The 17,574-nt window shown below is 40.3% G+C and overlaps 1 protein-coding gene across 1 annotated transcript; it reads right to left on the bottom strand.

Annotated features, from left to right (window-relative positions):
* Positions 1 to 2,353: 2,353 nt before the first annotated feature.
* LOC146990590 (NLR family CARD domain-containing protein 3-like) lies at positions 2,354 to 5,881 on the bottom strand. The gene is made up of 6 exons (XM_085804239.1): positions 5,771 to 5,881; positions 5,319 to 5,585; positions 3,484 to 5,153; positions 3,193 to 3,271; positions 2,736 to 2,988; positions 2,354 to 2,442 (listed from the first exon to the last, which is right to left on the bottom strand). Exons 2-6 carry the CDS (start codon positions 5,574 to 5,576, stop codon positions 2,354 to 2,356), a joined length of 2,349 nt encoding a protein of 782 aa, XP_085660365.1. The 5' UTR covers positions 5,577 to 5,585; positions 5,771 to 5,881.
* Between the last annotated feature and the right edge of the window lie 11,693 nt (positions 5,882 to 17,574).

Raw genomic sequence — 17,574 nt, 5'->3', positions numbered from 1 at the left:
ACTGAAGTGTCCCTGACATCATAAAATAACAGATTTCTACTGGCTTTTGTTATTTACATTAAAGTTCAGTTTTGTTCCTTCTGTTATAAACTGTTTCATTTAGTTTTGATCCATCTGTCTGGTCCTTCTAGGTCTAAAATAGTCAGTCAAGTCGGTTTCATTTGACAAAATGTACTTTCTAAGTTAGAAGAGTCAAGTTGAAAAGATTGTTGTGATACTACTATCACACTGGAGTGTGACACTCAGTAACGGAGAATGGATGGGCTCCTCCATAAAAGGTGATCTTGATCTTGATCCAGCTCCTTGGGTCAAGGCAGAGATCAGGGTCATGGGTGGCGTGCCATCTCCCTCGTCAGGTACCATTTTCATGGCATCTCAAAAACCTCACCTGTGTAGAAACATAATTATATATTGTATCATCAACTTCATCACATAAATGCATCACTGTAAAACAAAGTAAGAAAATTAATAACTTTGAACGGTACAGTTTTTCTCATCATGGAATACTTAATCCCGGTTTTACCTTTCACATCATAAATCATTAGCCTTTTAAACCATAACTTGTGATTTTTAAGCATATTAATCAATTACAAATTATACATATTTTTTTCTTTAACTATTGAGTAAATATTTTAACCATTTAAAAATCTTCAATTTTACAAAATCAATGCTATTACCATACTGTTTCACAACTGTAGGCTGCACCAGTACATTAACTGTTAATACTCTTGACTGTATTCATCATAACATTCATGACCAACAGTAACGTTAGCTAATGGAGCTAATGTGTACAGTACTAACACAAATACAGTTCCCGGTTAGCGTGGTGCAGGGGAAAACACACACTATTATCTTTAGCACAAGCTAACATTGCTAGCTGCGTTAGCATAGCTACTTAACTCACCAAGAGGTTGATAACGCGGTCAAACTGCCGTCGCACAGGTCCTGGGTTCATCCCTCACGTCTCCCGGGGTGTTTGCTCTGTGTTTATATCAACATATCACATCGTAGACATTGCATAATTTCCTTCATTTCTCCACTTCGTCTCCTCCTGTCGTCCCTGCGGCGGTGTCAACAAGCTCCGTCCTCGCTGTGAGGTGGGACTTTCTACCTTCTCAACAGGCAACCAATGACAAGTGAGCTGCTTCTGGTCTGACCAATGACAGATTGTCAAATCTGAGAGACTGTGATAGTCAAATAGGATGAAATAAATTGTCAATCACAGTCGCTCACCTTTGACCATCTGTCATTGGTCAGACCAGAAGCTGCTCACTTGTCATTGGTTGCCTGTTGAGAAGGTAGAAAGTCCCACCTCACAGCGAGGACGGAGCTTGTGACGCAGCACGCAGGCTCCGCTACGCGCTGTATCACTCGCTTCTTTTTCTGAATGAATCGCTTTTTTTCCCTCCCGTGACCAGAAAACAGTAAACATCGGCGTGCGTGAGTGCGTCAATAAACAAGAGCATTATAGGCCTACCAGAATTGTTGTTATGGAGAAGAGAGGAGTCACTGATCACCGTCCATCTGTCCTGACTCCTGCCTCCTACGTTCACAGCACTTTTTTTTTTTCCATTTCATTAATTAGGCCGAAAAAAATACCGAGGTCATGACCTCGGTGTCCTCAATGGTAGTTACGGCCATGCATGCAAACTGTATAAGTAAGAACAGATAACAGCGGAGACTAATCACATATTGTTCTACTGAGCTTCACTTATAACTGGAACACAGTGGACTCAGCTGTGACATCATTCCCCACACCAACCAACTCCAACTCAGTGTTATATGATGAACAAAACATAATTTCCACAAAAGTCATTTCTACCACTTTATTTATTTTGGTGGGAAAAACTGCAGTGATTTAAGTATAAAAATAATTATTCATACAATGAAATAATGAACCAAAAACAGCAATCAATGTTGTGTAAAAAATCCAGAACTGAAGAGGCATAGATATCTAAATATGACATTTCATGACACTGAATATCACAGAGTTTATAGGTCTAATCCTTAATGCAGCTGCAATGGGTTTGAATCCAACCTGTGGATCTTTGCTATTTGAAACTCCTCCCTCTCTCCCACAAACGTTCCATTGCTCTAGCGAAATAAACGCTGGATATTCACATAAATAATGGCGCGAATAGCACCCCACGTTGACGACCTGTACATCTGTAAGTCCATGATGACATGTGACCCCATAACAGAGAGCAAGTGAACACAAGGAGGGGGTATTACATCAGAGGCACATAATTTCCAGGAATTACACCGGAGAAGATTCAAGAGAAGATTCCTGCAAAAAAGGGACAAGATGTTAAAACTGTGTCAAAGTTGTTGAGTAGAGACGTGTGCATCAGAGTCAAATCGCTTTAGCGATGCCCTCAAACACACACTGGAACCTCTTCCTCAGGTTGAGTTTCAGTTTAGGCTGGCATTTGTTAAGAGCTTCTGGATGAATAAACAACAGATAATAGAACAACATGGTAAAAGTCTGGTCACAACAGATCACAGTGGAATGAATCTTAACATAGACAGAAATATTTTTCTTGTACTGTTCTGAACTTTACCTGCTGCTGCTGAGGCTGATGAATCTTGAGGCCAAACTTGGGACAATTTCTCTGTTGGAGGAAAATTAATCTTTAATCAACCAACCCAGTTTACTTTGTCCTCTGTGTGCAAATAGTCACAAAGCCAAGAGGTTTAACAAATGTAAAACCCTGGCTGCACTTCCCATGACTGACCTTCGTTAATTCCAAACTTCTTCAGAATTAACCTCGCCACCTGCAGAACTTTCTCAGTAGTGTACTTGCTGACCATCAAGTCCACCGTCTTCTCTCTGCTTGCATCTTCCAGCTCACACTTTTTGATGGCAGGGAAACCGCCCATTAAGTCATCATCCTGCAGGTACCACTGGAAGCGTAAAAGCTCAGCTCCCCCCAAATTCTTCAAAATGTGCAGCAGCTGCTCCTTCACAGACGGCTCCATTTTTGCTGCCTGACAGAATCAGATGGTTTTAGAGCTCAGTGACGATTTCACCAAGAATGAAAGGTCCAGATTACAACAATTCGTCATGGTAGGAAGTGTGACCCTATCTAGAGCCATCACATCCCTGGCTGATTAATAAATACATTTAACAATGGTAGGATAAATATGAGCTTTCCTCCATCTTTACACAGGACAAACATCAGTGTTACTCACAGCTTTGATGGCCGACAGCAGAAATTCAGTGTTCTCATCCAGTTCTTCCCCTAACCTCTGTAATCCACGGGCCAACATACTAGACAGAAACATAAATGACACATGTAAGTTCCATGTTTCTCAGACTAGAGAACTAGGAGTTGAGGACAGCAGAGCTTCTCTCTGACATGTTAAAGCTGCTCACAGCAAAGAAACAATAATGAGCATCAATACAAATTATTTTTTCTTTGAACAGTTACTTACTACTGAGAGTGAGATTCCGTTGTTTTTTCTTTCTCTGATTCCAGGTACCGTTGAATCTCCTCCCGTAGAGAAAGATCCTTCAGTTCATGTAGACATTCAAACAGACGGAAGACCTTCTCTGGCGAAAGTTTCTCTTTGATCTTTCTCTTGATGTACTGGATTATTTTCTCATTTCTTTCAGAGCAGCTTCCTGTCTGTGTCAGTAGACCTCGTAGGAGACGCTGATTGGTTGGCAGAGAAAGACCCAGGAGGAAGCGAAGAACCAAGTCCAGGTGTCCATTTGGACTCTGTAAGGCTGTGTCTACAGCGCTCTGGTAGAAGTCGAGAAATGTATCTTCTTTTGGGGTCAGTTTTGCGGTCTGTCTTTGGAATATTGATTGTTTTTCAGACATCAGGTTGAATTGAGAGTTGATGAAGGTCAGGTGGACATGAAGAGCAGCCAGAAACTCCTGAACAGTCAGATGGACAAAGCAGAACACCTTGTCCTGGTACAGGCCGCTCTCCTCTTTAAAGATCTGTGTGAACACTCCTGAGTAAACTGAGGCTGCTCTGATATCGATGCCACACTCTGTCAGGTCTGATTCATAGAAGATCAGGTTTCCTTTCTGCAGCTGCTCAAAAGCAAGCTCTCGAAGAGTCTCAATCATCTTCCTGCTCTCTGGACTCCAGTGTGGATCTGTACCAGTTCTTCCATCATACTTGATGTTCTTGAGTTTCAGTTGAACCACCAGGAAGTGGATGTACATCTCAGTCAGGGTGGTTGGCAGCTCTCCTCCCTCTGTGGTCTTCAGCAGCTCCTCCAGAACTGTAGCAGTGATCCAGCAGAAGACTGGGATGTGGCACATGATGTGGAGGCTTGGAGATCCCTTGATGTAGGAGATGATCTTCTTGGCCTGGTCCTTATTTCTGAACCTCTTCTTGAAGTACACCTCCTTCATTGGGTCAGTGAACCCTCTGACCTCTGTCACCATGTCAACACACTCAGGAGGGATCTGATTGGCTGCTGCAGGTCGTGTGGTTATCCAGAGGCGAGCAGAGGGAAGCAGTTTCCCCCTGATGAGGTTGATCAGCAGCACGTCCACTGAGGTGGACTCTGTCACATCAGTCAGGATCTCAGTGTTGTAGAAGTCCAGAGGAAGTCGACACTCGTCCAGACCGTCAAAGATGAAGACCACCTGGAACTGATCAAACCTGCAGATTCCTGCTTCTTTGGTTTCAGAGAAGAAGTGATGGACAAGTTCCACCAAGCTGAACTTCTTCTCATTCAGCACATTCAGCTCTCTGAAGGTGAAGGGAAATGTGAAGTGTATGTCCTGGTTGGTTTTGTCTTCAGCCCAGTCCAGAGTGAACTTCTGTATCAAGACTGTCTTACCAATTCCAGCCACTCCCATCGTCATCACTGTTCTGATTGGTTCATCTCTTCCAGGTGGGGCTTTAAAGATGTCTTCTAGTCTGATGGTTGTTTCAGCTCTGTCTGGTTTCCTGGACGCTGTTTCAATCTTTCTGACCTCATGTTCATCATTGACCCCTCCAGTCCCTCCCTCTGTGATGTAGAGCTCTGTGTAGATCTGGTTCAGGAGGGTTGGGTTTCCTGCTTTAGCGATGCCCTCAAACACACACTGGAATCTCTTCCTCAGGTTGTGTTTCAGTTTAGGCTGGCACTTGTGAAGAGCTTCTGGATGAATAAACACCAGATAAAAGAACAACATGGTAAAAGTCTGGTCACAACAGATCACAGTGGAATGAATCTTAACATAGACAGAAATATTTTTCTTGTACTGTTATAAAGGAATCTTTAATCAACCAACCCAGTTTACTTTGCCCTCTGTGTGGAAATGGTTACAAAGCCAAGAGGTTTAACAAACGTAAAACCCTGGCTGCACTTCCCATGACTGACCTTCGTTAATTCCAAGCTTCTTCAGAATGAACCTCGCCACCTGCAGAACTTTCTCAGTAGTGTACTTGCTGACCATCAAGTCCACCGTCTTCTCTCTGCTTGCATCCTCCACATCATACCTTTTGATGGCAGGGAAATCATCCAGTAAGTCTTTATGATACAGGTACCACTGGAAACGGCCCAGCTGAGGATCACCCGTATCCGGCAAAATGTGCAGAAGCTGCTCCCTCACGGGCGTCTCCATCTTTGCCCCCTGACAGAATCAGATGGTTTTAGAGCTCAGTGACACTTTTTCACCAAGAATGAAAGTACCAGATCACAACAATTGTGAAGTGTGACCCTATCTAGAGCCATCACATCCCTGGCTGATAAATAAATACATTTAACAATGGTAGGATAAATCTGAGCTTTCCTCCATCTTTACACAGGACAAACAACAGCAGTGATGGCCGACAGCAGACAGACGGTATCTCAGTGTTCACTCTGCTCCTCAGACACCACAGTGTCACCTCCATGGGTGTGACGACTGCTGAAAGATGGAAGAGATCAGTGGTGTATGTGATACGCAGGTATACGCAGTATACCCACTGAAAATACATTAACTTATACCCACTACAACAAAACTATTTAACTATAGTCTATGTGGTACCGATATGAACAGTGTACCAGTGTACCCAACAAATTAGACTACACCTTTCACCTAACTGTGACTGACTGAGTGACACAGAGTCAGATCATAAACTTATTCTGTTGAGCAACTTCCTGGTTCACTTAAAGCAGATATCAGTGGCACGGCCGTTTCGGCTAATGCTGTGTTCAAGGCAGGCTTTTGAAACCGTAAGTTACAGCTTCAAGTCACAACTACGACTTGGTAGCGTTCCAGGTAACCCGTAGCTCGTGTTTTTACCGTCCTGTTGTCTGTGAAAGTTCCCTATAACGGCCACTCGTAACTTCCGACCCGTGAACTCGTACCAGATCGAACTGGTATGACTTCACAGGAGGAAAAACACAAAGTACGAGTTTCCTTGAACGCACCATGAGTTAGCAGCCCCCGCCCTTGTCAGGCATCAATTGGTCCTCGTGCTACGTCACCACATTCACGCGCATCCCTTGGCTGCACACACAGCCCTTCATGCCGTTCTCTCCCCTCATTGGATAACACTTGTATCCCACAAGGAAAATTTTCTCCTCGGGTTACAGCAGAGCAGAGTGACGGAGAGACTCGTGTTTAGGCTGAAATACTTCATGTAAGTGATTGCTGACGGAAAATAGGACTATTTAGGACTTATATTAACAAAAACATTCCACTGATATCTGCTTTAATCTACTGAGCCATAGAGTCTGAGAGTTCAGACAGAGTCAAAGTGCAAACCGTAGAACTAAGAACAGATAACAGTGGAGACTAATCACAGATTGTTCTACTGAGCTTCACTTATGAATATGTGTGAATAATAGTTGTGATCCAAACTGCTGCCAAAGTCAATTAACTTACTTTTTGTGGGACTTCTTCTTCTTCCATCAATAAACATGAACCAACAGATGTTGGATCCCACCTCGTCTGAGACATATAAGAACATACATAAAAAGTGATTTCATGTTGATTCATTTAGTTTGAAGACAGATTCTCAATATTTAATTCAATTCAATTTAATTCAGTTTTATTTGACAGAGAGGGACAATGTACATTGATACACATTTTAAAATAAAATGTAAATGTACCCAATTCTGGCTACCAAGCTAATTTTCATTGCCAGTCCCCCTATGCTAAAATAGAAACAAACAGGTTACTGTAAAGCAGTACTAAAGAACTTTCAGTTTTGGTTGAGTTTGGCGGCGCCAGTGGCCCAAAGCGGTAGTGTTTTGCCTGAAGGAAGACTGGATTTCCTACCGTAAACATCCTGATCTCCCGGTGCATGGAAATTAACAGAAGACGTTCAAACTAACTTTCTGTTACCAGCGGATCATTTCACAGTAAACACACATACACAATCCGACGCAAAAGTGCCGCATTGCCTGCTCCCTCCTCGTCGTGTCTCGCGAAAGTGAAAGTGAAACTTCAACCTCTTGTAAGTCGATGTACCATCACAAAAGTTATGAAAATATTATATGAAGGTTGAAAAGTTCCTTAGTGTTTGTTTAGGAAAACTACAAGTACAATATTTTAAAAGTCTAACTAGTTTCATGAATCTAATGTTAAGCACAGGGAGTGGTCAGTGTGTGTGTGTGTGTGTGTGTGCTGTGATCCTAACCCAGATCGTTGTAACTTGTTCCTGATTGGACAAACAAAGCTATTTGAAATGATCCTCTTTAACATCACACACAGACTGAAATAGCCTACGTCATAAAAGTTAAAGTTAACAAACGAACTAAACTTACTCCGCAGGCTTATCTCAGTCCAAACAGCAGCAGAAGGACGTCTTCACTCGAGCCCTGCAGGTTAAACTACTTCCTCTTCTGAGTCAGGAACAGGAAGAGAACGAGCAAATTTTAACAATAAGATGACACGTAACCGTTTGGTTTTAACATATTTCATGTTGTTTATGATGATGTCAGACACATGCAGGCTTGTCACTTTTTCTGTATTTCTACAGCTTAAAAACAAGCTTGTGTTACCAGTTTTTCTCGATTGCTAAGACACATTTCTCGAAAGCTTCTCTCATTTTCTCTAAACTGTGAACACAAACCCCAATTTTCAAGCTACATTCACAAAACCTCAGACTCTTCTTGCAAAACCAAACTTTCACCTCAAAACAGTTCAATCTGTGCCCAGAACTGAACTATGTTGTCAAATCGTGCCCCAAGCCAATCAAAATTTAAAACACTACTGAGCAGTCACTAAACACTACATAGAAAAATAGAAAACACAATGCTCAGGACAAAAAGCTGTAGAAATAAATGTTTATTGTTCACTGTAGGCTAAATGCATGTTGCAAAACAAAAAACCTGTGCATTTACTGTAGCACTTCTCTCCTTCCCTTTCTTTCACCCTCCTCCTTCCCTCCCCACATTCATTTCATCCCCTTTTCCTTCCTTCTTCTTTTTTCTTCCCAGTTCATCCCTCCCTCCCTCCCTCCCTCATCCTTTCTTCCTTCACCCTGTCGTCTCTCATCTTCTCCTCTTGCAAAACAAAAAACCTGTGCATTTAGCACTTGTACATAGTACAGTAAGAAAAAAAGTAAAAAAAAAAAAAAAATCGGTAACCCTTTAATTTCCAGGCCGTTAATTACGTCATAATATCAAGAAATTACCCAGAAATAATGATTAATTGTGTAGTAATGTCAAGAAATTGCCTAGAAATAACGGTCAATTTCATAGTAATAATGAGAAATATAGCCAGGAAATAACTTTTAATTGTGTAGAAATAGCCCAGTAATAATGGTCAATTGTGTAGTAATGTTGAGAAATATAGCCCAGAAATAACAATTAATTGCATGGTAATGTCAAGAAATACAGCAAAGAAATGACACTCTAGTAATATAGACAAGTTGTAGTAGTAGAATTGCAGTGAATTACTGCTAAGTATTGGGTAATTACAGAGTAAATAGCCTGTCGTTTCCATGATACAGTCAAGTACTTTCAGTGTGATTAACCTGATGTAATTGTAATTTCCAGTCTTACCTTATGGTTAGCTGCAATATCTGTTTCCCAAAAGCAAATGGTAGATCTGGCAACTGCTGGAAATGTCACCATAGTTAACCCATAATTACCTTTCTGCTGCCTGCAAAGTGTAGTGGACTTTGTTCCTTAGAAACGTATGGGTAGTTTCAGCATAACTAACATGGTTATGAGAACTTCCACTGTAATAGTCTTGCCCATAACCCATTTGGATGAAAGATGGTAGATGTGGCAACTGCTGGAAATGTCACCGTAGTTAACCCATAATTACCTTTCTGCTGCCTGCAAACTGTAGTGGGCTTTGTTCCTTAGAAACGTATGGGTAGTTTCAACATAACTTACACAGTAATAAGATCTTACACTATAATAGTCTTTCCCAGTAACCCATTTGGATCAAATGTATAAATATTTTCCAACAAAGATAAGCTATACGTACCATGAAATGTCACATGAACTCTTTTTAGGAACTTTGAAGCCATTTCCAAATAATGGAGGAGATAATTACCTTCACATTTTATATCAAGTGTACAATATTCCTGCTATAACCTATCCACCTTTTTCTGAACTTCATAGAAGAGTAGATTAGAGTACATGAATGGAATGTTGTCCTGTTAAATCTCAAAACTCATATTCACAAGTTCCCATGAAGAAAATACAATGAAGCTGTTTTCAGTTGTTTTTAATAATTTCCCTGCTTATGTCAGCGTATTGGAACATTCCCAGTAGAGTTATTCCCTTTCCGATACCAGTATTGGAAATGCCTCCGATACCACCAAAAATGTTGGCATCGGTATCAGCAGTAGGCTACTGGAGTCCAGGTGTAGCCGGGACGGTCTACTGCGTTGTGTTCTGTGCACAATAACACGGGACGCAGGGCTGGGTTCACACTCAGGTTTATTCCTGTATGATGGCAACATAAAACAAAAAGGATGTGAATTAAATGGTCATCTCCTCCATAAAAGTCCTCTCTCAGTCAGGAACAGTGCAGACTGACAAATGCAGCACTATTTCTCCCAAAAAACTATCACATTTCTTCACATGGTAAAACACACAAGTAAACATCTCTAACATAACAATGGAGGCTGAGCAACCACACACATACCTGTATGATGGCCACATAAAACTAAATGGATGTGAATGAAATGGTCATCTTTTCCATAAAAGTCCTACCACACAAAAAATAAAATACATTTAGCATGTAGGCTAGTACATGGAGGACGCATTGACACATGCACACCACGCACACACACGCACGCACGCACGCACACACACACTCACTCACTCACTCACTCACGCACACACACAGGGAGAAATCGCGGCAAAATAACTGTCTCTCTCTTGCTCAAAACAGCTCTTAAAACACACTACACGACAGAAAACACCATTCCAAACAGTTTTAGATTAACATTTGTTCATTAAATTGGCAATAAAACTCAACAAATGTAACTTTTCGGTCCCGGAGCCTCAACTACATACCTCTCTCAGTCAAGAACAGCGCAGACTGACGAGAGAGAAGGGAGCGACGTGCGTCATATCCGCAGACTTTCAAAATAAAAGATCGGTTTTGTAAAAATGAAAGAAATACAAAAATAAAACCACAAAAATTTAATTATATTAACAATAATCCATATTTAAAGTAAAAAAGAACTTAAAACACATCATCAGATGGATTTTGGTGAAATTAATAACAATAAAATGTGTCGTTTCCTTTTTCTATCTGTTACAGGCACTGATCCGATACCACGTGTGTTTATCTGTGGGTTATAAATACAACATGCAGCTAGAATAGAATAATAATTATTATAATAATAATTAAAATGATGTTGTGGGCCACAGATAAACAGAAAAAGGAAACTACTACACATTTTGGTGTTTATTTTATTGTTATTAATTTCACCAAAATCCATCAGACGATGTGTTTTGGTTTCTTTTTACTTCAAATATGGATTATTGTTATTGTTAATACTGTATAATTCAAAATTTTGTGGTTTTATTTTTGTATTTCATCTTTACAAACCCGATCTTTTATTTTGAAAGTCTGCGGATATGACGCACGTCGCTCCCTTCTCTCTCGTCAGTCTGTGGCTGTTCTTGAGTGAGAGAGGTAGGGGAGACCGGGGTCAATTGTAACAGGGGTCAATTGTAACATTTTAAATTGCACCAATCAGAAATGAGATACAACCATGAAATTCATTATGCACTTGTTTTTTGATGTTCCCTCTCTGCCTACCAAAGGAAAAACTTATATCTCATGCATTTCTGATTTTATCTGACATGACTCATTTTTGAGGTATGAAAGTAAAAATTTTCATCATCAGTATTTTTCTCATTCCTTCTAAACCTTTAATGTCTAATAATTGAAACACATCCAGTTTTGTTGACAATTTTGTTGGCTATCATTTGCTATATTTGTCATATGTTAACTTTGTTGTTTGTTGCCAGCAGGCAGCTTTTTATCATGGGTGGTGAATCGGGGGCAATTGTAACGCCCTGTTACAATTGCCCCCGACACCATCAAAATGATGTCCAGTTCAGTAACACCCTCAAATTAGATGATTTCCCCCCCTTTATAATGTAGAAAAGTGCTATATTAATTTATATATTTACCTTTGTTGTCTATTAAAGTTAAAATATAGTTTTGATGACTATTCTGATAACTCTGTCAAAAAGCTAGCGAGCAGGCAAGCAGGGTAGCTTTAAATCATAGCTTAGTATTGAAACTGATTCAAAAACTGGTTGTAACTATTTATTTATGTAGCCTATTTATTTATTTTAGAGCGGCAACAATTATTCAATGAATTGATCGACAGAAAATTGTTCTGCAATGATTTCGAATAATCAGTTCAAGCTACTTTTAAGCAAAAATGTAATAAATTCACTGGTTTCAGCTTCCTAAATATGAATATTTTCTGGTTTTCATACTTTTATATGATAATAAAAATTGATTATCTCTGTATTCTGGACTAGAAGTTGACAAAAGAAGACATTTTGAAAACTAATCATGGCCTCCGGGGTCTTGAGATGGACTTCTTGATCTTAACGGTTCACTAATAACTGTTCTTACCAGTAGACAAGTGTTTTTTATATATGTTCAATTGATATTAAATGGTATTAACTATGGCTACATTCTTGGGAGTTTACTTTGGTCCTTGGTATTGATATAAAGGTATAAAGTATGTTGTTACAATTGCCCCCGTATGTGTTACAATCGCCCCCGCACGTGGGGACGATTGTAACATTTGACTTCTTGGTGTTTGAATCAATATTGTGACTCAAACATTTTTTGTAAAAACATTTAATTACTGTTAACAAGTAGAACATAGATAGAGGATTCCTACATTAAAAAAAATATCCAAATAGCTCAAGTGGTTTTTGAGTTATGACATCAAAACCAAAAAATGTTACAATTGACCCCGGTCTCCCCTATGTAGTTGAGGCTCCTGTTGAGTTTTATTGCCAATTTAATGAACAAATGTTAATCTAAAACAGTTTGGAATGGTGTTTTCTGTCGTGTAGTGTGTTTTGAGCAAGAGAGAGACAGTTATTTTGCCGCGATTTCTCCCTGTGTGTGTGTGTGCGTGAGTGAGTGAGTGTGTGTGTGCGTGCGTGCGTGTGTGTGCGTGGTGTGCATGTGTCAATGCGTCCTCCATGTACTAGCCTACATGCTAAATGTATTTTATTTTTTGTGTGGTAGGACTTTTATGGAGAAGATGACCATTTCATTCACATCCATTTAGTTTTATGTGGCCATCATACAGGTATGTGTGTGGTTGCTCAGCCTCCATTGTTATGTTAGAGATGTTTACTTGTATGTTTTACCATGTGAAGAAATGTGATAGTTTTTTGGGAGAAATAGTGCTGCATTTGTCAGTCTGCACTGTTCCTGACTGAGAGAGGACTTTTATGGAGAAGATGACCATTTAATTCACATCCTTTTTGTTTTATGTTGCCATCATACAGGAATAAACCTGAGTGTGAACCCAGCCCTGCGTCCCGTGTTATTGTGCACAGAACACAACGCAGTAGACCGTCCCGGCTACACCTGGACTCCAGTAGCCTACTGCTGATACCGATGCCAACATTTTTGGTGGTATCGGAGGCATTTCCAATACTGGTATCGGAAAGGGAATAACTCTACTGGGAATGTTCCAATACGCTGACATAAGCAGGGAAATTATTAAAAACAACTGAAAACAGCTTCATTGTATTTTCTTCATGGGAACTTGTGAATATGAGTTTTGAGATTTAACAGGACAACATTCCATTCATGTACTCTAATCTACTCTTCTATGAAGTTCAGAAAAAGGTGGATAGGTTATAGCAGGAATATTGTACACTTGATATAAAATGTGAAGGTAATTATCTCCTCCATTATTTGGAAATGGCTTCTATGTTCCTAAAAAGAGTTCATGTGACATTTCATGGTACGTATAGCTTATCTTTGTTGGAAAATATTTATACATTTGATCCAAATGGGTTACTGGGAAAGACTATTATAGTGTAAGATCTTATTACTGTGTTAGTTATGTTGAAACTACCCATACGTTTCTAAGGAACAAAGCCCACTACAGTTTGCAGGCAGCAGAAAGGTAATTATGGGTTAACTACGGTGACATTTCCAGCAGTTGCCACATCTACCATCTTTCATCCAAATGGGTTATGGGCAAGACTATTACAGTGGAAGTTCTCATAACCATGTTAGTTATGCTGAAACTACCCATACGTTTCTAAGGAACAAAGTCCACTACACTTTGCAGGCAGCAGAAAGGTAATTATGGGTTAACTATGGTGACATTTCCAGCAGTTGCCAGATCTACCATTTGCTTTTGGGAAACAGATATTGCAGCTAACCATAAGGTAAGACTGGAAATTACAATTACATCAGGTTAATCACACTGAAAGTACTTGACTGTATCATGGAAACGACAGGCTATTTACTCTGTAATTACCCAATACTTAGCAGTAATTCACTGCAATTCTACTACTACAACTTGTCTATATTACTAGAGTGTCATTTCTTTGCTGTATTTCTTGACATTACCATGCAATTAATTGTTATTTCTGGGCTATATTTCTCAACATTACTACACAATTGACCATTATTACTGGGCTATTTCTACACAATTAAAAGTTATTTCCTGGCTATATTTCTCATTATTACTATGAAATTGACCGTTATTTCTAGGCAATTTCTTGACATTACTACGCAATTAATCATTATTTCTGGGTAATTTCTTGATATTATGACGTAATTAACGGCCTGGAAATTAAAGGGTTACCAAAAAATCCTGTGCATTTTACACGTAGCACTTGTACAGTATAAAAACAAACAGAAATCTTGTGCATTTAGTACTTGTATGCAGTAGGCCTGCGTAAAAATAAAGTACAAAAATATAGAAATGAGAAGTGCACAACTCAGCCACAGCATCGTTTCTCTGTACTGGATCAGGCCACACAGTGGCGTAGCTGGGCTGTATTCCACATGGGTTTTGAGGTCCAAAGGGCCCGCGTGCGCAGCGGGCCACATTGCACACACAAATAGAGGACAGAAAAAAAGCCCCCCCACAAAAAAAAAAAAAAAATGTAATCATATTTTAGATGAGTGTCCTTCAGAATGATGCTGCTAAAGCTCAAAACCTCTATCAAATGATTGTACAATGTATGAACATTATCTCTGCAGCTTGGTTGATTCTGGTAAAGTGTGCTGTTACTGTTGTAACGAATGTGAGCTGGAAAGACTGAAATGTTGTTGTTGCTACAATCAATAAAGTTGAAAAAAATAAATAAATAAATAAACAACAAAGGTTCGGCCGCTCCTAAAGCCAGTCCTGACCGATTTAGATGTAGCTAACACCTGTGCTAACACCTGTGCGCACCGCACGTAAACACACGTGAGGAAAAAAAAAAAACACTTTTTTTTTTTTTTCTGTTAGTGGGAAACACTGATCAAGCTGTGCGTTCGCACACCTCTCCGCAATATTCCATTGATAAATCACACCGGACCCAAGAATGGTGCAGACATGAACACACCTCATATTCCACCCCCAGAATGCCTCAGCACAACATGGTCAGCACGTGCATAATTAAGTAGCCATGTGCTCTGTGGAGCGGCAACAAAGTAACAACAAAGACAACGGGCGGAGAGTGTGACTCACCCGGGATGATGCTTCGGCGGACCTGCCCTCGCTTTTGAGGTCGGTTGTGAGAAAAATGCCTGCTGTCCAGACAACTGTGTTTTTTTAAATATAGGCCTAGCCTACTTTTTTTTTTTGTTCTTCATCACGGGATTGACCCAATCGTAATGAGCACCCCTGGTCTATGGGATTTACCCATAAAACAAACTTTTCACGGCAAAACAGCAAAGGTAAGAGGAAATGTACAACCATGTTTTGGTCAAACAGTGTCTGTGTGTGCTGGACTTTGCTGGTTGTTGTCTTCTCTCTGCCGTGCTGCTGTGCAGCCGCGGCTGCTATGTAACGTTAACGTTCCAATCTTTGTAGCCCTTGAGCGGCAGCTGTGTAGGCCTACTGTTTTGCATAATGCACAGTAGTATAGGGGCCAGAAATGTGGCGACTGGGTCCACACACAGGTGCTTCATGAAGTTTGATGTCTAGTTGTTTATTTGAGTAGTGTTTGGGCTGTGTTTGGGTCATAGAAACATGGTTTTTACACGTTGTAGACCAGCTTCTGTTGTTTGATTTGATGTAATAGACGTATGGATCAGCTCAAATTGGGAGGGGCCGCGCCCGCTCGTATCCCCCCTTAATATGCAACATAATGCAGTGACCCAGTCTGATGTTACACTCTGTGCTACCTGCCGCTGCGACAGAAGGCAGCCGCGGTCAACCGCGTCCCGAACCTCCCTATGACCAGCCCGCCCCTGATTTAAACCAAAAAAATAAAAATCCTCGGCAGTGTGTGGGGGGGCCGCAGGATTTCACCACAAGAAGGGCCCATGGGTTTACAAAACCCACCAACCCTACGTCATCTACGCCACTGAGGCCACAGGACTTCATCCTGAACTGGCTTACAGTATATGTGCCCTCACATCATTGGACACAAGTGTGATCAATTTTGAGTTGTTGTGTTCAACCGGAGCTTTAGTTGTGTTTGACTCTTGCCACCTGTGCTCAGCATTATGCAACACAGGTGCATCACAATGAAAATGTGTTGGTAAGTTGTGTCTAAACAGGTGAAAAGTGCTGATGGTTTTTCCAAAAGAGTGACTGATTCAATCAGTGGGTTCAGGCAACTGAGAATTTGGTTCAGACAATAGGGTTTAGTGTTTTAGCAATTGAGAAAAACTGTAATACAGCCAATGTGTTGTAGTTCAGGATTGCGACCACTAGATGTCGCCAAAGTAACGTGACAATTGAGCCTCAGAGTCTGTTTCCGGTTTTTATTCATAACAACAACAACAACAACTCTACAGTGAAGTTTTGTTTCTACTGGAGTTTATTTCCTAGTACTTTACTGATGCATTCATTTATAAAAGTCTTTTCTTCAACAGGCTTATTTATCATGTGTCTCCTGACGCAGCACGCAGGCTCCGCTACGCGCTGTATCACTCGCTTTTTCTGAATGAATCACTTTTTTTCCTCCCGTGACCAGAAAACAGTAAACATCGGCGTGCGTGAGTGCGTCAATAAACAAGAGCATTATAGGCCTACCAGAATTGTTGTTATGGAGAAGAGAGGTGCTTTCACAGCACTTTTTTTTTTTTTTTTTTTCATTTTATTAATTAGGCCGAAAAAAATACCGAGGTCATGACATCGGTGTCCTCAATGGTAGTTACGGCCATGCATGCAAACTGTATATGTAAGAACAGATAACAGCGGAGACTAATCACATATTGTTCTACTGAGCTTCACTTATGAATAACTGGAACACAGTGGACTCTGCTGTGACATCATTCCCCACTCCAACCAACTCCAACTCAGTGTTATATGAGGAACAAAATGTCATTTCCACAGAAGTCATTTCTACCACTTTATTTATTTTGGTGGGAAAAACTGTAGTGATTTAAATAGAAAAATAATTATTCATACAATGAAATAATGAACCAAAAACAGCAATCAATGTTGTGTAAAAATTCCAGAACTGAAGAGGCATAGATATCTAAATATGACATTTCATGACACTGAATATCACAGAGTTTATAGGTCTAATCCTTAATGCAGCTGCAATGGGTTTGAATCCAACCTGTGGATCTTTGCTATTTGAAACTCCTCCCTCTCTCCCAAAAACGTTCCATTGCTCTAGCGAAATAAACGCCGGATATTCACATAAATGATGGCGACAATAGCACCCCACGTTGACGACCTGTACATCTGTAAGTCCATGATGACATGTGACCCCATAACAGAGAGCAAGTGAACACAAGGAGGAGGTATTACATCAGAGGCACATAATTTCCAGGAATTACACCGGAGAAGATTCAAGAGAAGATTCCTGCAAAAAAGGGACAAGATGTTAAAACTGTGTCAAAGTTGTTGAGTAGAGACGTGTGCATCAGAGTCTGAGAGAAATAACAATATTACATGCAGCTGCAGTAACACCTTGATGTCATACTGTAAAGTAGGGTTGTTAGCCTATATCTATACATTTGATTTAGTTTTTTTTAATTT

This window comes from Trachurus japonicus, chromosome 2 (assembly GCF_045865225.1).
Source record: "Trachurus japonicus isolate A0001 chromosome 2, Traja_1.0".
Lineage (NCBI taxonomy): Eukaryota > Metazoa > Chordata > Actinopteri > Carangiformes > Carangidae > Trachurus > Trachurus japonicus.
This window is presented reverse-complemented; position numbering and strand designations above follow the sequence as displayed.

Excerpts from the sequence above, each read along its gene's own strand:
- LOC146990590 (XM_085804239.1), bottom strand. The coding sequence starts at position 5,576 with ATGGAGACGCCCGTGAGGGAGCAGCTTCTGCACATTTTGCCGGATACG. Across the intron at positions 3,272-3,483 it reads CTACGGGAGGAGATTCAACG|TATGTTGGCCCGTGGATTAC; the intron begins GTACCTGGAATC and ends GTTTCTGTCTAG. Across the intron at positions 2,443-2,735 it reads GAAGTTTGGAATTAACGAAG|AAGCTCTTAACAAATGCCAG; the intron begins GTCAGTCATGGG and ends TTATTCATCCAG.